This window comes from Melanostigma gelatinosum (genome assembly GCF_949748355.1).
Source record: "Melanostigma gelatinosum genome assembly, chromosome: 3".
Classification (NCBI taxonomy): Eukaryota; Metazoa; Chordata; class Actinopteri; order Perciformes; family Zoarcidae; genus Melanostigma; species Melanostigma gelatinosum.
This window is the reverse complement of record NC_136636.1, coordinates 28,657,471-28,683,468: the sequence shown is the minus strand read 5'-3', so window position 1 is coordinate 28,683,468 and position 25,998 is coordinate 28,657,471. Positions and strand designations below refer to the sequence as shown.

The 25,998-nt window shown below is 41.7% G+C and overlaps 1 protein-coding gene across 1 annotated transcript in view; it reads left to right on the top strand.

Annotated features, from left to right (window-relative positions):
- plekha6 (pleckstrin homology domain containing, family A member 6) overlaps window positions 1–25,998 on the top strand; it is a gene marked incomplete at its 5' end in the record, with an annotated part of 116,503 nt that overhangs the window by 13,019 nt on the left and 77,486 nt on the right. The window contains 4 exons of the mRNA XM_079296858.1: window positions 13,352–13,435; window positions 19,977–20,091; window positions 20,827–20,943; window positions 22,357–22,429. Coding sequence (XP_079152984.1) covers window positions 13,352–13,435; window positions 19,977–20,091; window positions 20,827–20,943; window positions 22,357–22,429 — 389 coding nt within the window. The remainder of the gene's footprint in view (window positions 1–13,351; window positions 13,436–19,976; window positions 20,092–20,826; window positions 20,944–22,356; window positions 22,430–25,998) is intronic.

Genomic DNA, 25,998 nt, shown 5'->3' with positions numbered 1-25,998 from the left:
CTTAACTAAAAAACAACTTGAGGCCTCAAAAAACTTGAGAGCGTCCCTACAGGAGACTCGCCTGACAAACCCATCCAAACACTGGGTAATCAAGAGAGGAATGATAGTCGAGGCTCCAGGAAACAGAAGCAGCAACAGTAGCTCAGACCTAAACAGATGTAAACTCCCACCACTTCAAACCAACTGTAAACTAAGAAATCTGAAGGTACACTATACCAATACGGACAACTCAGTTATGAGCAAATATGATGAACTTTTAACACAAGTAAACACACATGACTTCAGCATTATTTGCCTTACTGAAATTAAACCAAAATTAGGACAAACACCAGACTTGTCTACAATGAGTATCCCAGGTTATGACCTGTTTACAAGTGACTTATCCGCAATCAACACAAGGGGTACGTGTATTTATACCAAGACCAATCTCAAAACCATGCAAATCCATCCAGATGTGCACAGTCAGTACAAAAACAGCACTTGGGTGACCATCAAAGGAAAAGACCACAGTGACCTACTAATAGGATCCATCTACCGTAGCGGAAGTCCATCGACTGTCATCCCACGTGGCGACGATCTTCATGCAACTTTACAGTGGGCAGCTTCAACTCCCCACACACAAACTTCTTGTCGGCGACTTTAACCACCCAGACGTGGTATGGTCCCCTACACCCGAACTCCCTGAAAACGCAAGTCCAAGTGGCCCTGCTACCAAGTTCATCGAGTGTATCAGGGACTGTTATTACCATCAGCATGTCACTCAGCCTACCAGATATCGGGCCGGCCAAACACCCACTCGAGATGACGATCTTTACCAATGAGGGCGAAATTGTTGAGCAACTATCCATTATGGCACCCATAGGAGCAAGTGACCATGTGGGAATCTCACTCAAACTAGTCTTTGGAACCAGCTCCTCTACATCATTAAAGCCTACTTACAACTATAACAAAGGTGATTATGCAGCTATGAAGACTATGCTTGACATCAACTGGGAAGACAGGCTAAAGGCGAAAAGCACCCAGGAAATGGCCAACATACTGGAACAAACCATCCATGATACCATGGTGAAGTGTATCCCCCTGAAGGTGAACAACCTGGACATGACAATGAAGAAAAAACCAATGTGGTTGAACAAACAGGCTCTACAAAAGGTAAAGAGGAAATACCACACCTGGATACGATACCTAAATACCAAAGACGGCCAGGACTATCAGACATACATTACAGCAAGGAATGAGGCGACTCATGCGGCAAGAAAGGCTAGACGGGACTTTGAGCACAAGCTGGCAAAAAACCCACACACCAACAGCAAAGCCTTCTGGAACTATGTAAACAGCCGCAGAACAATTTGACCAAATATCACGGATCTGAAGAACAATGATGGAACCTACAACAGCGACGACATGAGCAAAGCCAATATTTTAAACGACCAATACTCCGGTATTTTCACCAGAGAGGATACAAGCAACAGCACGGCTTCATGTCCGGCAGATCAACAGTTACTAATCTACTGGAAGCAATCGACATCTGGACTGAAGCCCTTAGTCACAAGCTTCCAGTCGATATTCTCTTCCTAGATTACGCTAAGGCCTTTGACACGGTTCCACATGAGAGACTTCTCCTTCAACTTTCAACCTTTGGCATCCAAGACAACATACTTCAATGGATCCGTAACTTTCTTACCAATCGCAGACAACGAGTAGTGGTAAATGGACAATTCTCCGATTTTGCAAGCGTCAACAGCGGGGTACCTCAAGGCTCAGTACTTGGCCCTTTGCTGTTTGTACTATTTGTGGCTGATATACCGGATTTCCTCAACAACTTTGTCCTGATGTATGCCGATGACACTAAGATCTTTGAAGTCATATCACAGCTACATGACACGCAGCACTCCAGTCTTCAGTGTGATTTGGACCATCTCCAATCTTGGGCCCAAACAATGTGCATGTTATTCCACCCAGATAAATTTTCATGCTCTTCACAATAAAAGTAAGCATGCGATCAAACAATTTACAACAGAGGAAAGAGCATCGGACCCGTAACATTGTTCTGAAACATAGCGGAGGCAGAGAAATCAGTACGACCTAAGTCGTCCAAGGTGTGGGAGCATTTCACACTTAATAAATTGAAAAAGTGTGTTCATTGCAAGATATGCAAAAGCGACATGATATGGCACGGGAGCACCATGGTGATGATTCAGTTTGTGAGTGTAGTGTAGAGAACAAGTGCTGACGTTCAAACAAATCCTGTTAAGTTTTCTGATTTGTATTTTTCTTTATTTTTTATAAATTATTTATTGTTCTGACAGCTCAGGTCCATTTAAACAAAAATATACATATTTTTGTGCACATGTGTATGTTTTTTGTGTTATGGACTTCGTACTTTAACAGCTCAGGGATGTTCAAGCAACCTGTTTGTGCACTTTCTGAAGATCAGTTTTTGAATAAAGGATTGGAAATGAATGCTTTTTTTTTTTTAAATCGATTAATCGAAAAAATAATCACCCGATTAATCGATTATTAAAATAATCGTTAGTTGCAGCCCTAATGGACATTGACTGGAAACAGTGGGGTTAAAAACAAAGATAAAAGCATTGACAGCAATAGCACCATGTCAAATCCTCCACTGTAAATCTACAGTTCTCATTTTAATAGTTTCGTATAAAACTCTCCAAACCGGTTTCACACCAGTGTCCACATCCAGTGTTTGTCTCCACGCTGTCAGCTCTGCCGTTTAGTTTGCTGTTGTACAGTACTTTTGCACAATGTACAGTTTGTTCCACGTAATAAAGGTCATGAAACCCCATGCAGATCTGGAACAAAGCCCAATTCTGGAAAAGGATCAGTTGAGTCAGGAGTTTCCTCTCCTCTGCCGTACTACTGCAGCATCTTGACCTCCTCCTCCGTTAGTCTCTCAGCCCACCTGCTCAGGATACTCCTGTTCTGCCGAATAGACCAAGAACAGAAGCCACTGCAGGTGCGCCCGTCAGTCCATGACCAGCTACATCCACTACTTTCCTCAGGGTGGTAGTTCCAGAGGTGCATAGCTTGCTGCTGAGACCTGGTGTTGTACTGTCCGGGATATCCATCCTAGCTCTGTTAAAGAGAGGTTCTTCTAATAGCCAGTGTAGTGAACAAGCAGCTCCAGTCTCTTCCATTGGCATGGTAGCCCCTGTCATCAGTGTATGAATGGGTGTGAATGGTGAATGACATGTAGTGTTAAAGTGCTTCACAAGTACAAATCCATTTTGGTGAATAATATAGAGAGCCTTTCAGCATGTTTTCAACCCTATTATGCAGTCAGATTGTAGTGTCTGTATACCACCAATTCAGATCCGCCCGTGCCCTTAAATTGATCGTATGTACTTTTCCCTTTTTAGGTTCATATAATAAGGTGAATTTTTAAGGTGAACAGTTTTAAAAGATTCCAATCCATGAAAAAGAGTGCAGTGTCTACTCCCAGACCAGCTGCCTTCCTTAAAATACAGTTCGTTACACCTCTCCAAACCACATCTGTTGGACCTGAGACATCTTTGGACAAACTGGAACCTAAATGTTGCCACTCTGCTCTTAATGTGTACCAGACCCTGTCCCCCCTCTTCTTTTGGTAAAAACAGTGCACCTTGACCCAATGCAGCCTGTCCCAGAAGAAGTCCACCAAGATGGCCTGTAGCCTATGTGTGAGGCCTTTAGTTGGTTCCATGCAGGCCAGCCTGTGCCACAGAGCAGAAGTCAGATTATTAATAACTAGATTCCTGCCTGGAATCAGTCCCTGATCTGTGGTTTCAGCCATTTCAACATTGGGTTGTCATGAATTAGGTCCACTAAGAAACTGGGTCAGATTTGTAGAAATGAGATCTGCTCCTTCCTAAGTGGGATGAATGCCATCACTCATAAGCAGACAAAGTTTCCTCATTGGTCAGGTTTGGGAGGGGACCAGAGAAAACTACGGAGTCCCACATTGTTTTTGCGTATGTACACAGGTTCAGGTTACTTTTATTTGTACCCGTAGGTAGACTTGGTTTGCAATAGAAGGCGAGGCATCCATCTTGACCAGTGGCGGGCCGTGCATCACAAAGTTATAGCTATTTTATAATTTAATACATTTTCTTAAATACACTACATGTATTATAATTTATAAAAATATTTTTACCATTATCTTATGTTCTCATTGCACAGCTCCTGTCTTCCTCAGTTGCTCTGCTTCCAGTGCAGCTTGTTTTAAGTAGAGCTTTTATCCAATCAGATCTCTCTGTGTCTCTAGGTAAGAACAGAGCCAGAGGCCTGCAGACTCACAAGTGCATCCATGTGCACTTTAAGTGAATGGGGACGATATTGTTGATTGTCACAGTGTTCAACCAATCAGATCTTTAGTTTGACATGTTGGGTGTATTCTTTGGGTGCCAGAGTATTCTAGGTAGCCTACAAATACGTCAGGATTAACGTGCAGCTCAGCAATAACGTGCGCCGTGATTTATCAGTGGGCTAGCGTGACTGTTTTGGCGCTGAAGCAGCTTGCAGAAGTTAGTATTAGTAGTAACAGTTCAAGTTGAAAGATATGTAAGAAGTTATGACATTGACATGACATTTTTAGCATTTTGCTTGGTGTAGATTCTTTTTTTTTTTACCTAGCTTTGTTGTTTTAACACTCAATGGCTGAAGGAGGAGAAACGGATTTCTGGAGGACATTTCAGGAAAAGCTGAACAGGGTCGGTCAACCCCACAGCTAGCAGCCCTGAACCAGCATGGGAAAGGATTCGTAGGAACGGTATTTCAGCATCGGAGAAGTGTTGCACATTTTATGGCTGGGAATGCGTTTTATTTGCAACTGAGCGTCTTGGTGTTTGGAGCTGTTTGGAGCTACACTAACCAAGGCAGCAAAACGTCACCATAGCGCGACAGGATGTCACGAGGCATGATGGTGGACTCACACGCAGACCAGAAGTAGAGTGAAATGGAATTTAATAAACACTTAAGTCAGAAAGAACAGTCCAAGAACACACAGAGAATCCAGGGACGAGACAAGAGACGAGGGGGAAAATCCAGCAGGACGAGCCAGGGCAGGCAGACGTGGGAAACCGGGAGCAGGACAAGACAAACAGGCGGGTCCAACACAAACAATGACCTGGCAATGGGTGACTGGGAGGCGGGGCTTTAAATAGTGGCTTGAACAGGTGAGGAGAGTTGTGCTGATGAGGGAGAGCTTGATTAGTGATCAGGGGCAGGTGAAGGGAGTTAGACTGGTGCTGAGGGAGTGGCTGATAGGTAGAGTGAGGAGCTACAGAAAGAAATACACAGAACACAGAACACAAAGCCTGATCGTGACACAGGACACTTACAAGCTACGGTGCTTTTGAAAACTTGTGGAGAGACCCGAGTGGATCTACAACTCAACGAAGACTTTCGCAGGAGGACCTCTGACTGAAACGGAACCGATGTTCTGTACAACCGCGTCATTAAACTCTTCATGAACAAAGAAAGGAGGATGGACTTTGTCTTTAAGTGAACAGCATCTGTGGTAAGTGAAGTGCTTTTGTGTTTTTACCTCTGCAGTAGCGTTACTGTGTTCATTTGTCTACGGTGTCGTTTTTATTGTACGGTTGATGTTGGTCCCTCTGATGTGAATAATATTTGAATGGCTCGTGTTCTTTAGTGTGCAGTGGAATACTGTTTTAACGCTGCAATGTTGCTGGATTGATTAGTCATGCCTTGTTATGTCGTCATGCTTACTGGACATTCTCATCAGAGGTGCGCTCACCTTTGCTAATGCAGTGAGACGCCGCAGGAGAGGAAAATGGGCCGGCGTGCTTGTACGTCTCCGCTCACGTGGATTTTGTGCGCCGCTACCGGGCATATTTCTTTCAAACGTCTGCTCACTGCAACAAACTGGACGAACTACAGCTACTGGTGGGGAAAGACAGAGACTTTTCTCAACAATATCGTCCCCATTTACTTTAATCTGCATATGGATGCACTTGTGAGTCTGCAGGCCTCTGGCTCTGTTCTAACCTAGAGACACAGAGGTGAGATCTGATTGGATAAAAGCTCTACTTAAAACAAGCTGCACTGGAAGCAGAGCAACTGAGGAAGACCGTAGCTGTGCAATGTGAAAATAAGATAATGGGAAAAATATTTTTATACATTTTAATACATTTAGTGTATTGAAGAAAAAATATAAAATTATAAAATAGATTTTTTTTTTATTTAAAAAAATATATATAAATAGCTTTGTGATTCCGTTTAGGCCAGCAGAGAAGGCCTTGCAGGCCCTGACGGCCCGCCACTGAGAGAACATATATCAACCAGACTGAGGGAACTGAATAAGCTGAGTGTTGCAATTCTCAGCCAGAAGGCAGCGTGTCTGTGTGTGTGTATGAGAGAGAAAAGAGAGGGGATGAAGAGAGGGAGGGTGAGACAGGTGGGGAGACAAGCAGAGAGAGAGGCATGCAGTCTGAAGGCGAGAGAAGAGGACAGCGGTGTGTTTCTCCCTTCTCTCCTCCATCTGTCCAGCTGCTCTCCACCTCTCTGTTCATCTCTCCATTCGTCCGTCCAGCCGTCCCACCTCCTGCACTGTTGGTACATGACTGATTCAGGGGAGGATGTTGAAGTTCCGTGTGGACAGGAGAGTCGGGTAGGTGGTGGGAGAAGGGAGGAAGTGACACACAGGGCTGGAGTAAGACTAGGAAGAAGGGGAGAGGAGGAGGGGAGGTTGATGGAGAAGTGGACAGCCAGGAGCTTGGAGGTCATAGATGACTGCAATGCAGTACCAGCAGGAAACGCAGGGAAACTATAAGCCCTGCTGTGTGTGTATGTATGCTTGATATGTGTCCTTTGTGTACACTGCTGTTTAGAGTACCGTGTGTTGGTGAGTGTGTGAACAGTGTGATGGTGTGTGTCTGGCTGGGGTGTTCTACAGTGGTGCAGTGCTATCATGGTTTTGCCTGTGTGTTGTTTGGGAGAATCATTCCTTGCTGTGGTGTTTTCTTGTTTTTCACTGTATTCCCCATCAGCTGTCTATCAGACATGTTATGTTGCTTCCATTTTTAACTATTGAGTCCATTTTAAATACAATACTGGCATAGGACTTAACATCTGATTGAGATTTATTTTACCAACATTGCAAATACATTTCAAGAAAGCATGAACAATTAAAAATGGAACTCACGGTCCACACACCAGCGTTTTCCAGAGCTTTCAACCCCACCTCTCAGCCATCCTGAGAAGATGGACTTTGCTCAGGCATTGATTGATGTGACTGAAGTTCCATACTAAACTCCATATGCTGAGGAAAACATGAAGTGTTTTCCTCAACAGAAGGGCCTGGAAAAAGTTGGCAAGTGGACATCATTTAAATGTGGTGTTTCATTTATTGTTGTACATGGTACATTTAGTGATTTGACATGGTCATCATGAAGGGGCAAAAGGTGAGTGAAGTTGAGACAAGACAGAGTGTTATGCATTGAGTGACTTGACAAGGTTGACAAGCTTTCTGCTTTCTGGTCTTATGCAAGACAATCATCCATTTGTATCCATTAGGTGCATCATATAAGTACTTGTATATGAAAATGGAGGCCTGTGAGTTTCCTAGTTTGATCACAAACAGCAAGGGTGACATTTAATAGGATAGATATCTGCAGTAAGTTGAAGTTTAACTTTTTTATTATTGTTTGATGCTAACTTTGCTACCATGTCTTTTTTCATCATATTGCTCGGCATAAAAGGCTAGAATAAATTACCTACGTAAATGACTTGGTTGTAGTTTAAGCAGAAGCTTGGTATTGGTATCTGGACCAATGTGAATGAAAGTGAGGTTCTGTTCCAACTTCAGACATGTGAATGGCTTACATTAGCTCAGTGGCGGCTGGTGGAATTTCTTGTAGGTAGGGCCATCCAATGAATTCCATCAAACATCCCAGAATGATTTAATGCAAAAATGAAGGTATCAAAACACGCATTACTAATTTGGAGTTAAATATTTAACATTTATTCCAACACGAAAAACAGCAGTAAATAACACTTTGATAAACACGTCAGGACATCTTATTTTTGTCACCCTCACAGGCAATTCAGTATTTTTTATATCTATCTATCTATCTATCTATCTATCTGTGTGTGTACATACATACATACAGTATAATATAAAATGCACACATACAGATATAAGCTATGATGAGTTTTCACTGTTAATTTACCATCTCAATTAAATGTTGATGCCTCCATGAACAAGTTAAGCAGATGAGACTGAAGACTGCTATGTAGAAGAAAAGATGTTCACTTTGTCTAATATGTAGCTTCTCCATGTGTGCCCTGGTGTTCTCGTGTGTCCTTACCTCCTCATCCCTCACTCCCTAACTATCGGTGCTGGATCTGTCCCTGTTGTTTTAAAAAGCTAAATAAGTTAATAGCATGACGTCATCCAGCTAGCCAAACCTGTCTGGTGCTAACTTTGATTTAACTAGTGCCAAACGAATTTGGCCCCAAGCTGAATCTATTTGAGGGTGCTGATTGGCTAACTTGTATGTCACTCATTTATATCTTGAATCAGCAATTGGCTAAACTGCTTCATAGACCCGCCTCTTTTGGGCCAAATTAGTTTGGCCCCAAGCTGCGCATTCTGAGACGTGCACATGGACAGGACGAGCAGGAAAAGCATATATTTTGCATAGATATCATATTTTACACACATTACTGGGTACATTCATAGTTCAAAAACAAATATTGACAATTTGTATAATTTATTATTATAATTTTTTATTTTATTTTTTTGTGCGGCTCAAGGTGGGGCCAGGCCCCATGGCCCTCTATTGGCCAGCCACCACTGCATTAGCTTAATACTAGCTGGCATCAATTTTGCAGCAATGACATAAAAGTAGTCAATTAACCAACCATCTACAACAGGGGTGTCAAACATACGGACCGCGGGCCGGACCCGGCCCGCCACGTCATTTTATGTGGCCCGCGAATCCGCCAGCAAAAAAAAAAAAAAATTTTTTTTTTTTTTTTTTTCTTTTTTTTTACAAAAATTTAAAGTTAGATGTGAAAATAAAAATATCCCCATGGTCGAAATTATGAGATAGAAAGTCGAAGTGATGAGATGGCATGTTGTCTGTGTGCCGACAAAACTATCACAACAGGTGGACAGGAGATGCAACAGCCCATAAAGAGGATTTCCAACAAGTTTCTCAACATGCGTACTTCTCTGTACTGAAACGCCATCAGTCTCAGCCCAAGTACTGTTCCAATTCAAAGTTCACATCGAGCCAAGCACGGCCCTAATGCCCGGATGTGGCTCGCTCTGCCCATTTTACCCGGGATGCATCGGAGGTGACTTGTCTGTACTTGGGACAGCCAAATATCCCAGAATGCATTTTGCACCAGCAACAGGAAACAATGGCGGAGGAGAAATCACACAACTGGAAGTACGTGTTGTGGAAGTCACAGATATCCCGGGAAACTAAACTAACTATGTTAGGAGTACCGTAGTTACATTTACACCGTCTTACATTTACAACCGGCCCTTTGAGGGCGACCGTGATGCTGATGTGGCCCCAGAGTGAAAATGAGTTTGACACCCCTGATCTACAACAATAGACAAGATGATGGAACTACCAAAAAACAAGCTGGTTCACCTAAATGCATGTATAGTTTGTTTGTTCCCTTATTTTGACTGAACAAACTAGACTGTTTTCTTCCTGCTATTTTACAACATTTTAGTTTTGTTTGTCATCTTAAACAAAGTTGCACAGTGAAGCTTTGTTTAACATGAATGATTCCGCAACCCAGTTCCAATTGTTTTACTAATCCTCATTTAATTTAAGATACTTTTGCGGGAAAGTTGGCAGTAGGCACATTGAGAAAATATTGATAAAATGTTAGTACCTTAATGTTGAAAGCAAGACCTTTATATAAACACCGAACAAAAAGTTTGGAAATTTGTGTTTGGTAGATTATTTCTCTGTTGTAACAATGCCTCTTGGCAATACATTTCATACCGTTGGAAAGCCTGTTTATATACCTTTAAACCGTGCCAAGGGACCGCAGATGCAAATTAGCTTAAGCTACAATCTGGTACAGTGCATCGAATGGTGACATTTATGTTTAAACTGTACATGGTCCCTTTTTAAATAAATAATAATAATTTGTAAGGAACATGCGTCGCTGGGATGAGCAGCACAGTGGAGTATGTGGGTTAAAAATTTACCAAATCTTCTCTGCCAATGCCAAACAGCTTATTCTGCCATCGACTCATGTTTGGTGGATTGGATGATTGAAGTCTATCAGTAACAAGGAACAAACATTGAAATATTGGCAATTTCACAATTTATTCATTTAACAAACAGGAGCCTCAGTAGCGTGTGGAATAACCATACACAGCCACAACAGCCTGGCTCCTCATCATGCTGGTCACCAGCCTGGTCACACTGCTGTGGGATGGCATTCCACTCCTCAAGCAGGATTTGTCGCAAGTCAGCCAATGTGGTTGTGTTGGTCACTCTAGGACGAACAGCACGCCCAAGCTGATCCCACAAGTGTTCAATTGGGTTGAGGTCAGGACTGCTGACAGGACATTCCATTCTCTCGACTCCCAAATTCTGGAGGTAGTCTCTGATAAACCCCGCTCTGTGGGGGGCATTGTCATCTTGCAGGATGGAGTTCGGTCCCAGACTGTGGAGAAATGGAATATGCTCACAGGTGCTGGCAATCAGGTGCCGATTTTCAGCACCTGGGGGTACCGGAAGCGCAAAACAATAGTCAATAGCGACAGCAGAATAAGCTGTTTGGCATTGGCAGAGAATATTTGGCAAATTTTTTATGGGCGCAACCCACATACTCAGCTGTGCTCACCACTCATCCAGGTGTGGGTGTTTAAGCCACCTGAATGAGACAGGACTTTAGAGCTGCAAGAGGAGAGAGCACATGGCTGGAAGGAGAGCCAAGAACTAACCGGGACTGGAGAACGGCGTAAAGACAAGGACCGAGCCAGACTGAGGACAGAAAGGAAGACGGCCTGGTGGCCGGTGAAACAGAGGACACCCTAAATTGAGGTTGTTTTTTTTTAACACTGTTTAGTTGAACAAAGCCTTATCTTCTCTTGGATGCTTAGTTTGTTTTAGACTTTGAGTTGGATGGAGACTTACCCGAGTTGCCCTATAAAACAAGAATACACCTCGACCTTTTTCTGGGAACCTTTGATTTTTGCCTGTTATTAATTACCTTGTACCAACCCACCCTAGCCTGCCACTTTGACTTCTCATGACATTACATAGAGTATCTGTAATTGTAACATTTTGTGTGATTCAATGTTAATTGTGACCTATCGCAAAACAATTTCATTTTTTTTTTTTGGAATTACCTGCTCAAATCACTCTACATGCAATGTAAGACTGTGTATGTATGTACAAATGCATGTATGACTACATGTATGAATGTACGTACATATGTATCTACGTATGCATTTATCTATTTGTTTGCATATATGTGTGCATGAATGTGTGAACATATGTGTTTGTATTGATGTAGTTGTGAATGTATGTATTGTAATGTCATGAGAAGTCAAAGTGGCAGGGTGGGGTGGTGAAAGGTAATTAGTAACAGGCAAAAAGCAAAGGCTCCCAGAAAAAGGTCAAGGTGTATTCTTGTTTTATAGGGCAACTCAGGTAATTATCTTCAGCCAACACAACGTCCAAAACAAACAAGCGTCAAAGAGAAGATAAGGCTTTGTTCAACTCAACAGTGTTAAAAAACAACAACCTCAATTTAGGGTGTCCTCGGTTTCACCGGCCACCAGGCAGTCTTCCTTTCCGTCCTCAGTCTGGCTCGGTCCTTGTCTTTACGCCGTTCTCCAGTCCCGGTTAGTTCTTGGCTCTCCTTCCAGCAATGTGCTCTCTCCTCTCCTCTTGAAGCTCTAAAGTCCTGTCTCAATCAGGTGGCTTAAACACCCACACCTGGGTGAGTGGTGAGGCCTTCTGGGAGCTGTAGTTGGTGCATCGGGGGCCATCTTGTGATGTGGCTGCTGATCCTTAAAGGGGAAGTAGCACCCATCTACCACATGTCCCCTGGTGATGCCACTGTATGTATGCATGCATGTATGCATGCATGTATGCATGCATGTATGCATGCATGTATGCATGCATGTATGCATGCATGTATGCATGCATGCATGTATGTATGTATGGAAAATCAAAGTTTAAGAACTTAAACTTAAACATGTAAAACGAAAATAGACCGAGCACATGAGGAAATAAATGTCTGCTGCATCTTTGTCTGTCTCCTTGACAATGGCTGATAGACTACCTCTAGCCCTTCATATTGTGTGATACTTTAAATTAGGCAAAAATTAAATCAATGACACAGGCAGAATTGGGTGCTTTTGACTCGGGTCCCCCAGCACCCAAATACATTGTTATTGTTAAAAGGTACTCATTTTTAACACACAATTACAATTGCAACCTCGAGTAACAGTAGTACTCAAGTATACCCTTTGCATTTGACTTTTTTTGTTATTTGACTGACTGTTAATATCGAATATATTGAAAGCTTCAGCTTTAAGACCTTACAGTCTTTATATGACAAGGAAACACAGATAGCAATGCAGAAACTGGGCCACATGCAAAATAAAGGAAATTCTCACTCACTCACTCACTCACTCACATTCAGAGAGCCCTGGGATCCAGAACAGCAGCATGTGAGCTTGAAACCTTGAAGTAGCTGAGGATTCAGAATATTGTTAAGCAAATTCAGCAAGGACAGAGCTGATGCAGGCAGACCGCTGCAGTGCAGCTGTGTTCTGATCAGCTGACACATCAGCTGAGTGTGATGTCATCAGTGACTGGGCAGCTGGAAAACCCAATGCTAATTTCTGCTGCTGCTACCTGAGTCCTCAGTACCTGTTTTACTTTTCATCATCACCTAAAAAAGAAAATGCAGGACAACTATGGAATTCATTCTGGATCGATTACATTCGATGATGACAATGTGGACTTCTTGGGAGTGAATGTTTGCAGGGTTTTGAATTAGATGAAATGTGAAAATGAATTGTGAAATTTCAAGTTGTTTGAAAAATCACTTCTTGTTGCACACTGTCAGGAGGAAATTCCCTCCTGAATTTCTGTCGTTTTGTAGTTTTGTCCTTCATTCCTATCAGTAAAAGAAACATTTATTCATCAAATGAATTGCTGACATTTGGGACACTGAACTTAAGACCCAGGTTTACATAACGTGTAATTATTATCATTATCCAGGTTGATAATCCCAATTAAACAAAGAATAGCTTTTACTGACATTTGAGGATATCATCTTGGATATCGTATGATGATCCATGTCCTCTGTGCCATTATCTCTCTGTTTCCAGTCAACATGACCCCAGTGGACCAGCTGGACCAGCAGTGAGCCCGTTCCAGCTGGAAGAGCCAACAACAATACACTCCTATCTGCAGTAAGTGACCTATAAACAGAAATTACCAGCAGTAATATGTACATTTAATCACACGATTACAAATCCTAAACTTATTATTCTGTAATCAAGATATGGGTGTTGTCTGTTAGCACAAAAAGAAAGATGGAATGTTGTAATCACTAATAGTAACAAGTCTTCAACCAACAGCTGGTAAGCAGTAGGATGCAGTAGATACACAGGGACTGCTTGTCAGAAGGGTTAGTATTCCACTCTATTCTAGTATCACACACCACATTAGTTAATATTAACCAATAAACTCAAGACATTTAGTCTTTTCTGCAAAGCAGCCTCCGACCTTACATCCATATATATATAAATAAATAAATAAGCATTTTAAAGCCTATTTGTTTCAGGCTATTTATGTCAAATATAGACCTACCTACCTACCTACCTACCTACCTACCTAACATAAATAGCCTGAAACAAATAGGCTTTAAAATGCTTATTTATATATGGATGTAAGGTCGGAGGCTGCTTTGCAGAAAAGACTAAATGTCTTGAGTTTATTGGTTAATATTAACTAATGTGGTGTGTGATACTAGAATAGAGTGGAATACTAACCCTTCTGACAAGCAGTCCCTGTGTATCTACTGCATCCTACTGCTTACCAGCTGTTGGTTGAAGACTTGTTACTATTAGTGATTACAACATTCCATCGATCGATCGATCTATATCTAGATATTTATTTATTGTCAGCCACAACCAATTGTAGTGGAGAGAACTATGAAAAAAGGAGATGGATTATCTAGTGCAGCATAATTCATTTCCACTCTGATTCATTCCATGCAATTCCACTGGAACAGCAGCAGCCACTGACAGCTGGCATGTAAAGGATGCTAATAAGCATTTCTGACACTACATTTCAGCAAGGACATTGTGGAAATATTAGTTTTAGACAGATATTTGGTGCAAGCAGAAAAATACATTTGACTGTTTATAGGACATGAATCACAAAGTAAGTATCCTCTATCGCTTCGTTCGTATTTTGTTAAAGATAATCAAGTGTACTTTCAATGAATGGTACGGCATCGCTGACATGAATTAATGTGACATAAGACCCACAATATCTCTAGCTGTTATGTGGTGGTGTAGTAGATGGACCGAAACGCACGCTCACACAGCAGATTAATCCGCCAAGGTCTTTATTATATATATATATATATATATATATATATATATATATATATATAGCTGCAGACTTAAACAGAAAACAATAAACAAACAAACTACGGCACCGTGTCCAGTGGCCAAAGCCTGTCCGTTCTCCCGGAGTCGGGAGGGAAACTCAACCTTACTCACGGCTGGAAACGGTCCGGGATGGAAACAAAGGACGCCGACCGGTGAACTCCGTGGTACTACGCGGGTCGGCCTCTGCGCACAGGTGAATTCCCGGGGATCTACTCTGCACGGCAGGAGTGCTGCAGACAGCCAGAAAGGTTAGAAATAACTATTCACGAAAACACTCTTCAAATTCACGTGGACTAGAACCAGACGGACTGACAACGCGCCGGAGGACAGCTCGGGTATTTAAGTCCGTCGGAGATGATCACTGGAATTCCCCGAACTCGGGGGTGGAAACTATAGGCTGACACAAAAACAAAACATAAGCACATGGCCTTCAAACAACAACACTGACAGGGGGAATAACAGAGGAGCACACACGAGGTCAGACCGAGATCCTAACACTAGCCATGTCGAATGATAGTAAGAAAAGAAAACACTGAGGAAATAAGAGGAAAAAGTGAGTTTAATTTACAGAAGTGTTTATGGGGAGAATGGAAATGAGATGCAGCACATGCATTAATCCCCCCACTCGATCGGGCTCCTTGACTTTGTTGATGATGTTGATAATTGAATGATTAGTGACAAACTCCACCAATCATCCACTACTAACCCATGTTAGACACGCATGAACACGACAACAGTACCATCTGTAAACTGGTATCAGTGGGCCTAAGCACCAACCAGGCTGTCAGCAAAGGCCCTTTTGAAACTGATGGAATTGTTATTATTGTTGTCTCAAATAAATCACATTTGAGAGGTGCTCAAAAACTCATGAAACTTTGCATACATCAGATATGACGAAATTAAATCTGATATGGGTATGGCAAAATGGCTCGCTCGCGCCCACATTAAGTAGCCCTCGCAGTGCGTTTCATCAATATCTATGAAATTTGGTAGTTTTATGGAACTGCAGCCCATTCTCCTTCCCAGGGCATCAAGTACCATTGCTTTGTCATGCCCTTTGCATCTGATACTGAAGCACAAGTCCCCCTTTGGCATCTGAGAGACGCAGTAGCAAAGTTGCTATGACTAGCGTGCTGCACGGTTTCTTCAGGGCTGCTACAACAAGCTAAATGTTGTGTTGGCTAATTGAAGTTACTAACTACTAGTAAAAAGAATTGAGACTTCGTTGTAAAGACCTAAATAAATGGATTTTTTCAGTCATGTGTTTAAAAGAAGTTCACAATTTGCATGTTATATCTTTTCTAATATTCTACTCTCGCTTTCCTGCCAGTTCGTCATATAATAAGGAATTCACTAATACCAATAATAATAATACTATTACTACTACTATGACTACTACTACGACTACTATGTTGGGCCCACGTGTTTGGTCTCGCCATGTGCTTTGAGACAAAGAAATCAGGCCTTCCTTTTTGCAGAGCAACCTGGAGCCTAATTGTTGGAATGCTGTTAAACATTCCAACTATTGTTATCCTGTTTCTTTATTCCTCTATTTCTTCCGTCCCCCCCTGTTTTTCGTCGCAACGCTTCTTCTTCTTCATTTTGTAAGCTACAGAAACCGTTCAACTATCAAAATGTTCAGCTCCTTCAGCTCATCCTTTAAACTTTTTGAATTATTAAGCTTTTAGCAACTTTATTTTTGAATGGGATCTCTATGGAGAATATTTTCAAATCCTCTTAAACTTCCTCATACTTTCAGCTACAGACACCATTTCAACTTTCAAATGTTGAGAAAACCCTCAACTATTGCCAACATGATTTTTGATATCTTTTAAACTTTTTGAACTGCAGCAATTTAAGTTTTATGATTTTTCAGCCCTTTTCTGACTTTATAATGGGTGTGTATTGCGCAGCTTAGAGTGCGTGATGTCACCGCTAGAGTGAAGAGCAGCTTGAGATTCTTGTGAAAAAAACATTTGTATTTTGCCACTGTGTCCACAATCTTCACTCTTCATGCATAATTTCTGGATGTAGAAGTAGCTAATATTGTCCTTGTCGTAGAAAAATTACTGCGGAATCCCACAGATTTCCACATTTGACACGGAAGCCGTTAATTGAGAGGAAAACCAACTTTCTGCTCCATAGAGACCAATGTTAAATTTTGCTTCAAAAAGATCTTCCACAGAACACGGTACCCCATTTCTAGATCGCCAATTAAGCCACATTTTTTACACGACAGACACAATTTTTACAGGATCTGTTCTTCAACTCATCCTTCCCCTCAATTATTAATATCGGAGCAATAGGAGCTACGGTTATGGGAGTTTTGATGATTTGTTTGAGAGGTGTTTCCCTGTTTTATCTCCATGAAATGGCTTCAGGCACACAGGTGTTCGCAATTGAGCCAATTAGTGATGTGGCTAAACACACAGACTCACAGACACACGCGCACATACACTCCTCTCCCTCTCTCTCTCTGTGTCTCTCATACAGTCATTCAGGTCTTAGGGATCTTTAGATGTCTTTCCCCCCTCCTCCAACCCCCCCCCCCCTCCACACACACACACACACACACACACACACACCCCATTTTAAAATAAAAGCCGCACACATATGATTTGTTGCAGCTGTTACGTGTTGCATCTCGGCCAATCAGACATGAGTATTCTGATAAGTTTCCTGATTCGAGTGACATTTACAGAGGGAGAGGTGAGGAAAGACATGGCAGAGCAGGACAACAGTCATGTAAGCTGTAAAAGATAAAACATCGGACAATCTCCAAATGAGAAAGTTTGCCAGAGATATCAGTCTCTCTCGCTCTCTCTCTCTCTCTCTCTCTCTCTCTCTCTCTCTCTCTCACACTAATTCTTTATTCTCTGTCTCTCTCCCTGTCTGTCTCTCTCTCATACAGTCATTCAGGTCTTAGAGACTTTTAGAGGACCCCCCACACACACCCCATTTCAAAATAAAAGCCCCAAAGAGTGAATTCTAATTGAAATGCTTGTGATGAAGCCAGGCATTTAATAACCTCTGTTTCTGTGTCAAACATGATGATTATGTCTCCTCTCCCCCTCTCCCCCCACCCAGCACCACCCTTTCAAAATAAAAGCCCCATGGATGAACTGTATTTAAACAAGCTCAAAATTTGGCTTTTTTGTTGAAATGACTTTTCACTCCTCTCCCTCTATCTCTCTGTCTCTCATACAGTCATTCAGGTCTTAGGGATCTTTAGAGGTCTTTCCCCCCTCCTCCTCCCCCCCCCCACACACGCACACATGCCATTTTCAAATAAAAGCCCCACAGAATGAATCCTAACTGAAATGCTTGTGATGAGCCTGTCATTTAATAACCGGTTTGTGTTTATCTGACATTATGATTCTGTCTCCTCTCCCCTTCTCCCCCACACCCCACACCCCATTTCAAAATAAAAGCCCCAGAGAGTGAATTCTAACTGAACTGCTTGTGATGAGCCTGTCATTTAATAACCGGTTTGTGTTTATCTGACATGATGATTATGTCTCCTCTCCCCTCCCTCCCCCACCCAGTCCCACCCTTTCAAAATAAAAGCCTCATGGATTAACTGTATTTAAACGTTTCGCTCAAAATTAGGCTTTTTTGTTGAAATAATGAATGCTCTTACTAATACTGCGACAACTACTACTACTGCTAATATTTGTAGTATTACCACTACTACTACAACTTTTGCTGTTGCTACTACTGCTATTACTGCTACCATAAATATTATTACTACCACTACTGCTATTACTACCACTACCACTACTATTATTACTGATACCACAACTGCTAATACTGCTACTACCAGTACTAATAACCAGTACTAATACTACAGCTATTAGTACGACTGCTGATACTACTACTTCTACTACTTCTTCTAATTACAAATACTTCGACGACAACGTCTACTACTACTGCTACTACAAATATCACTACTGCTACAACTAGTACTTGTTCAAATGCTACTCATACTTATACTGCGAATAACACTTCTACTACTACTACTACTACTACTACAACAAATATCACTACTGCTGGAATTCTTTTAAGCTTAATATCAAAATGTTCAGCTCTTTCAGGAGAGGGGTGACATAACTTCATATTTGTAATCTTTGAACTTTTTGAATTATTCAGCTTTTTGCAATTTTTAAAAAAATTGGATATCTATTTCCAGCAATGTTTTTGAGATTCATTTCAGCATTCCAACGCATTTTCAGCAGGAAATGCATTTTCTAGTTTGGGTTTGATAAGCGCCAAACCCCCCACCAAAAACAATTTCGGTGGAGCGCTGCTCATTGGACGAGCCCAGGGATGCTGAGGCGGGACTTCCGGTTTTACGGCCGGAAGCGACTCGCTTACAAAACTACTGAGCGAGCTTGAACGCATCGCTTATCCCGCTGACGTTGAGTCGGTGAAAGGAGGCACGCAACGTTGCTGTGTCTAAAAAAGAAATCCTAGGTTTTAAACAGTTTACATTCGCTGGACGAATCTACTGGACTGTTTGTTTGTTTTGTTTTTGTTCGCATCGTGGACTGCAATTTTCCTGCAGAAGAGAAGAAACGGATTCTTCAACGAAAAAAGGACAACGTCCCTTTTTCCTCAAGTCGATTCATGCCGGTTACGAGCCAAAGAAATTCTCTGCTACGGAGAGAATTTGTTGCGCAACGCACAGAGCCGCGCAGTCGGAGGACCGACCGATCACACCACGAAATCAACTCATAATAAGGCCAAGAGTCTGGACAGAGTTAGGTTATTGTTTTTTAGTGCTGGGCAACGATGAAAAATTGTAATCACGATTAATCCTATGATTTTTTTTTTGCGATTAATCACATTAATTATGTTATGCGCAAAATTTAATAATGAATTCAAAAGTAGTGTATTGCGTACTTTTATTTTAAAAGTACTGCTATATGAACAAGAGTGCAATAACAGCAAAACAGGTCCTTTGTTATTGTCATGGTTATACCAACACTGACTGTTGTGGTGTGATGTGAACAGCAGTGTCGGGTGTTATAGTCACACACTGTAACAACATCACACTCCTTCCACATTTGTGTCTGACATCCACAATGCGGCCACTAGAGGTCCTTGTTTTAAACATGGGCATTTTCTCTGGTGAGGAAGTCTGCAGTGTGGTAGACTGGAACTTATTAGACCTTGACATCAGTTCAGATCAAATTCATCCCATTTGTCATTTTGCACAGTAGGTATTCTGGGAATCACACACTTCTCTTTGCAGGCCACAAGACAACAAGGGGTAGAAGTGCAAATGCTCTGATGCACAAATGGGAGCTCATGCCTTTGCTCTTCTGTCCAGGCACTGTGATTTGGACATGAATGGGAAGGTGAATACTCCTTCTGAGAAGATCACTCACTCCAAAAGTGCCAATATGGTGTCAGACCTGTCCCCAGAAGCCCACTCTTACACCCGGGTGAGCACACGCACGCACGCACGCACACACACACACACACACACACACACCGATTAGGGTTAGGGTGGCAGATGGAGTGTTCCAGGTAATCCCAAAGTGCCAGACAAATTTAATTTCAGACATTCTTGTTATGGTTCGATGTTAAATTAAGACTTGTGCATCAATCCTTCATTGCAGAAATTTGAAAAAAGAAATGTTTGGGTTGCAGCAGTGCTATCGCTGCACATTTTTCATGGTCGATAGATCAACCGTGTAGTGAGGGGAATTAAACCAAGCCTTTAATTTCATCAGTCCTTAGGAAGTAGAGTGATCAAACTCGCTAGTGTTACTCAAAGAGAATTGGCTTAGTAAACAAATTCTCCCTCATGTCCTTTTTTGACCTCATGTTCCTCATGCCAAGGCTAAGAAAATAATTAATTCATTACACTTCGATCTAACCCTAGTTTGTAGTCACTGAGTTCCCTTATTGGATGATATCGGCTACATCTCTGCATGAAAATGACTTATCAGTTCATAATGAACTGATGGACACACACTATTGAGCATTTCCCTTCACCACCCATGTGGAAGTTCACCAAAAATCTATGAATGGAAACAAATACTTGACCGTCTGTCAGACCTAATACCTCACTATCACAGTGTAAATTGACTGGTTTGATAAAAGTTCTTTAATAGATACATAACCAATATATGAAGCCTCTTCAGTCTCCTATCGCTGTCTCTTCTGACTTGCAGATGTCTCGTACTCCCAGAAGTACTACCAGAACAGCAGCTACGTTCGGGAAGCGCTCCAACTCTATGCGGAGGAATCCCAGAGCAGAGGTCACCAAGCAGGGATGGCTGTACAAGCAGGTAAAACATTTTCTCTATACTCTCATAAGAAAGCAAAACTCCACTATAATGCAACACATTCTCACTCCCAACTTGCTTGGTCAGTGACCCTATGCTTCTATGGAGTTCTAGGCTTCCCTCTAGCATCAGTGTTGGACGTGTCAGGGCGGCATGGCAGTTCCCACAATGTCTTTTCAAAATGAACAATCGTCTTCACAGAAAGTAAGGTTTAGGCAACCAAACAACTTAGTTGGGGAAAGGAAAAGAGCGTGGTTGACGCTAACTTGACTGACTAAAGTCTCACATGATAAATTGTCAATGCTTACTTTTAGTTTTGCACGGGACACTAACAGCTGTTTCCTCGACGAAAGTCATGTTTGCTTGATTTAACAAACACAACTCTCCCTACCCTGTGTGAACTATCTCGCTATTCATACATCAGTTACTCTGACTGTCTAATAATGATGCAGTAGGGTGTAGGGGGGGCACTGGTTAACTGTTGGTTTTCGATGAGTTGGGAGTGAGACTGGGTTGTGTAATGCATAACTTAATGAAAGTGCTATAATAAATTACTATATAATAATATATAATAATAACAGCAGCTAAGTCTAAAAAGATGTTAGGAAAGTTAAGTGACTACTGTGCTTACTTTTCCTTAAAATGATTTGAAGCACATTCTGATAATTAGCAAGCACCTTGTACCCTCTAGAGTTGCATAATAGCAGCTCTAAGGAGACAAAGTTACTCTTCTAACTCGTGAGAGGAATGACTTATTCCACACGTTCGCTCATCAGAGCAAAATAACAGGCAGTGGGGTTGTAGGCAGTGTCACATTCTGAGACTAGATCAACCAGATACTCTCCTGTAATATTTTGTAGTACTCTATTTGCATTTGTGTACAAATTACTAGCAAATTGCCAATATATGAACATGTCCTAACAGTCAAGAGATCACAACTAATTAGATTTGCAAATCAGCAACTGCAGAGCAATTGTAATTTAGCTTGACAGGAAGAAAAGAGAAAGTAGGGTGACCTGATGACCAATGTTTTCCGAATGTTTTTAATTTTAAGGTGTCGGCCATATTATCTGCCCAGATAATTGTTTTTGTTGCTGCTGTTTACATTTCTTATGATGCAAATTTTAAAAATGCAAGACAGGAATGTACCGGTACTACTGTTTTTGTTTTGTTTGTCATGTTTTTCTTGTGTTGAAAATGGGCTACAACTGCATTTGGTCAAGCATCCCTACGTTGCATAATGACAATAAATGATCCTTGAAAGCTTGAATTATTCATGCTTACCAAGCTCTATAGCAGAAGCTGTACAGATACATTCATTGTTGGTTTTTGGCTATTCATGGGATGTGTTGATAATCATGAGAAAGATAAAGATGATGATGATGAGTAATGAGTGTGTTATGTGTGCTCCTACAGGCCAGCAGTGGAGTGAAGCAGTGGAACAGGAGGTGGTTCGTCCTCATTGACAGATGCCTCTTCTACTACAGAGGTTTGTGCTTCATTCTGTTCTCTTGCTCAGATATCTGCTTCTATTGTTTTCACTTCATACAATTTGTAGTGAGAGGCAGACTTGTATTTAGATGATGTTTTACCAGCATGAGGGTTACTAGCTCAGTGGTAGAACAGGTTCCTTCAATCAGAGGATCGGCGGTTCAATCCCAGGCGCCGCTAGTCCATGTCGATGTGTCCTTGGGCAAGACACTTAACCCCAAATTACTCCCGCAGGCAGTTCCTGCCGTGTGTGAATGGTATGGATGTTAGTTCGTCCTGATGGGAAGGTGGCACCCTGCATGGTAGTGAATGAATGGGGGTGAACGGGGGAATGATGACATGTAGTATTAAAGCCCTTTGAGTAGTCAGAAGACTAGAAAGGCGCTTTAAAAAAAGTCCTTTACCATTAGAGTCAGGTGGCAAACTTTACATCTCTTAAATATGTGATGGCAGTGGTGGTGTGTCTCACTTTGATTACAGTGTCCATGATTAACATGAAACTAATGATACAATCAAGAACAGACATTAGTCAGCCATGTTGCTTTGAATAAGTTACTTTCATCCTTTGTAATGCTGTAAATATGTCCTAAAATGTTTAATCAGATATTTATCATCAAGTTAAGACAATTGCTGACGACTGTTTTTTCAAGGGCTTAAACCACCCTTTAACCGCACATCTCCACAATTACCAAGGGCAACTATATACTTTCACATATCCTCGACACACAACCCCAGTTATATTGCAACATTCACTCACAGTTTGGTTGACCTTTTTTGTTTAAAATATATTTTTCCGAAATGCATTTCAGCTGTCAGTCACAGGTTGGTCACTGAGCCTTGAGTAGTTCAGTCATTCTGATAGCTTGTGGTACGATTATATTTAATGTTGTGTGTATGTTACAGGATATCATTGAGATCTGTTGTGAGGATATGTATGAATGAAATCACTGCTTCTTACTACTTTATAGCGGAAGTTCTAGTCTATATGAAGTGTGTTGACATAACTAATGTGATGATTCAACGCTATTATATACAATTCATTTGAATTGACTTCACCCAGCTAATATCAATGCTCGTCGTGCAATAATATGAATTTTGAATTTTGTGTTGTTAACTTTCTATAATGCTGCAATTTCTTCTTATGTAACGCTGCCTGTTCTCAGCGCACCTAGAAGAATGGATGCACTGTAATTCAGAGATATCTCAGGAAAGCACTTTGTGTGAAATCCACGTGAACGCTAACCAGCAAGTGTAAAGACAGCAAAAAGGCACAATAAGGAGGGAAGGTGGATGGGTCAAACAAACACCTGTATTTGTATAAAGAGTGTAATGTTTGTGTGTGTGAATGTGCATACACTCATCAGGGGAATTTCTCACATGCAGATTAATGGGTCACTGAGCTAACTTTGGACTGCAGCCTGGCTCTGCTCTCATGACAGTCGCTCTCTTTTCAGCAGAGTACATCACCATGGTAATGCGGGCTGCAGTCTCTGCACAGAAAACACTTTAACAGAATCTTAATTAATAACCTGCTCTGGCAAAATTCTATTTCCATAACAAAAGATGAGACGAGCAATAACAATGCAGCCGAGTGAAGATCTTGTAATCAACACTGAATCCAAATCCATGTGCTGTGTATTGCCCTGCCTGTGAAAATGTCAGTGGTATTCCAGTCTTATTATGACTACAGGGGATACGTCTTTCTCTTGTCCGACAGCAACTGTCCTGAATCGTAGGCCTCATGTCTCAGGAATCTGTTGTTACTCCTGTGTGTCCACTACCTCAGGGCTGATTGCAGCCTTGAATAACATTGTGGAGACTCCCAGCAATAAAGCCAGGATAGTCCCAGAAGATGTACACAGAAAACCCTTTGTAACAGGCAACACAACAGTCTCTTCCGGATTAACTGCTGCACTATTTATTTTTCTTTGTTGCTGATTTAATATACAGGTCGCTGTCCCCTTTCTCTTCCTTTCTCTGTAACCATTTAACAAAATATTCTCGGTCAAGGCTGTGATTATTTTACAAACATTATCTTAAGTGCATGCTTTTCATTTCTTTCTTATTTTGACGTTAATTCCTTCTGTGCTAGGGGTTCCTCTTTTTATTCTGATCACGTCTGTTTTGTAGCAGCCTTCCCCTCGTCTCTCCCTGGCCCAGCTGTGTTTTGGAAAAGAAGGCTTGGAGAGAGGGAGCGATGGAGGGACGAATTTGTGACAGTGCAATTTACTACTGTGATTGCTATGCCAGCAGGGACTAAGGGCCAAAAAATGGGCACAAGAGGAGGAGAAAAAGTGCAGGACTTTTGTTGTATAGGTTGTGTTTTACAAGGCTCTCTCTGAGTCCTCCAAGGAAAAGCTTGTGCTTGCATGAGTATCTGTTAGGACAAACGTGTTGAACTTTTAGTAAATATGTGATATTTCAGATATTTTTTCTCTTTGACTTGGCTAAAATCGGATGTAAATGATAAATACTCTACAATCCATAGGCTTAATTCAATTTAACTAGTTTGGATTTTATAAATTTTATAAATTATTTATTTATTTGTTTTTATTAAAAATCTGGATCAGCTATTTTTTGGAGCACAATTAGGCTCGATATGCGTGTTCCACATTGGTACCTCTAAACAAATTGCTGATGCAAATGATCAGATGCCCAATCCACCTCAGCAGGCCCCTTTCGACACAAAGGAGCAATGGCTCCACTCATTAGCTAATTTTCGGCAGGTTGTATCCTTGATCTCATTCTTCCGATCACTGTACACAGATAGGTGAGGGTCGATAGATAGACTGGTGAATCTAAAACTTGACTTTCGGCTGAGCTCCCTCTTCACCATGATGGTCCGATAGAAAAGTCACTACACTTATGAAATTGCACCGAACCACCTGTCAGTCTCAGGTTCCATTTAACCCTCAGCTGTGAACAATATCCAGAGATACTCTTGAACGCTCTTGCTTGGAGCAGTGATTCAGTACCCAACCATGAGGGTGCAATCCAACATTTTCTTGGAGAGAACTGTGGACTCAAACTTATGAGTACAGGGTTCACTGACTTCACACACAGTTTTAAACAGCCCCAGTGCATGCTGGAGGTCATTTTCTGATAAAGCCAACAGAACCACATCATCTGCAAATAGCAGAGACGCAATGCTGAGGTAACCATTCTGGATACTCTACTCACCCTAACTGCACCTTCTGATCCTGTCCATGAAAATCACAAACAGAATCGGTGACAAAGGACAAACCAGGTGTAGACCAACACCCACTGGAAACATGTTTGACTTTGTGCCGCTTGCACAGACACAGTTCTCACTTTGGTTACAAGGACCGAACGGCTCATAGCAATGACCCTGGTGCCCCATATTCCCACAGGACTCCCAGGGAAACATGGTCATACATCTTCTCCAAGTCCTCAAAATACATGTAGCCTTGATGGGAAAACTCAAATGATCCCTCCAACTGTCCGTCAAGGGTAAAGAGTTGGTACCCCATATTCCCACAGGACTCCCAGGAGAACACTGTCATACATCTTCTCCAAGTCATCAAAATACATGTAGCCTTGATGGTA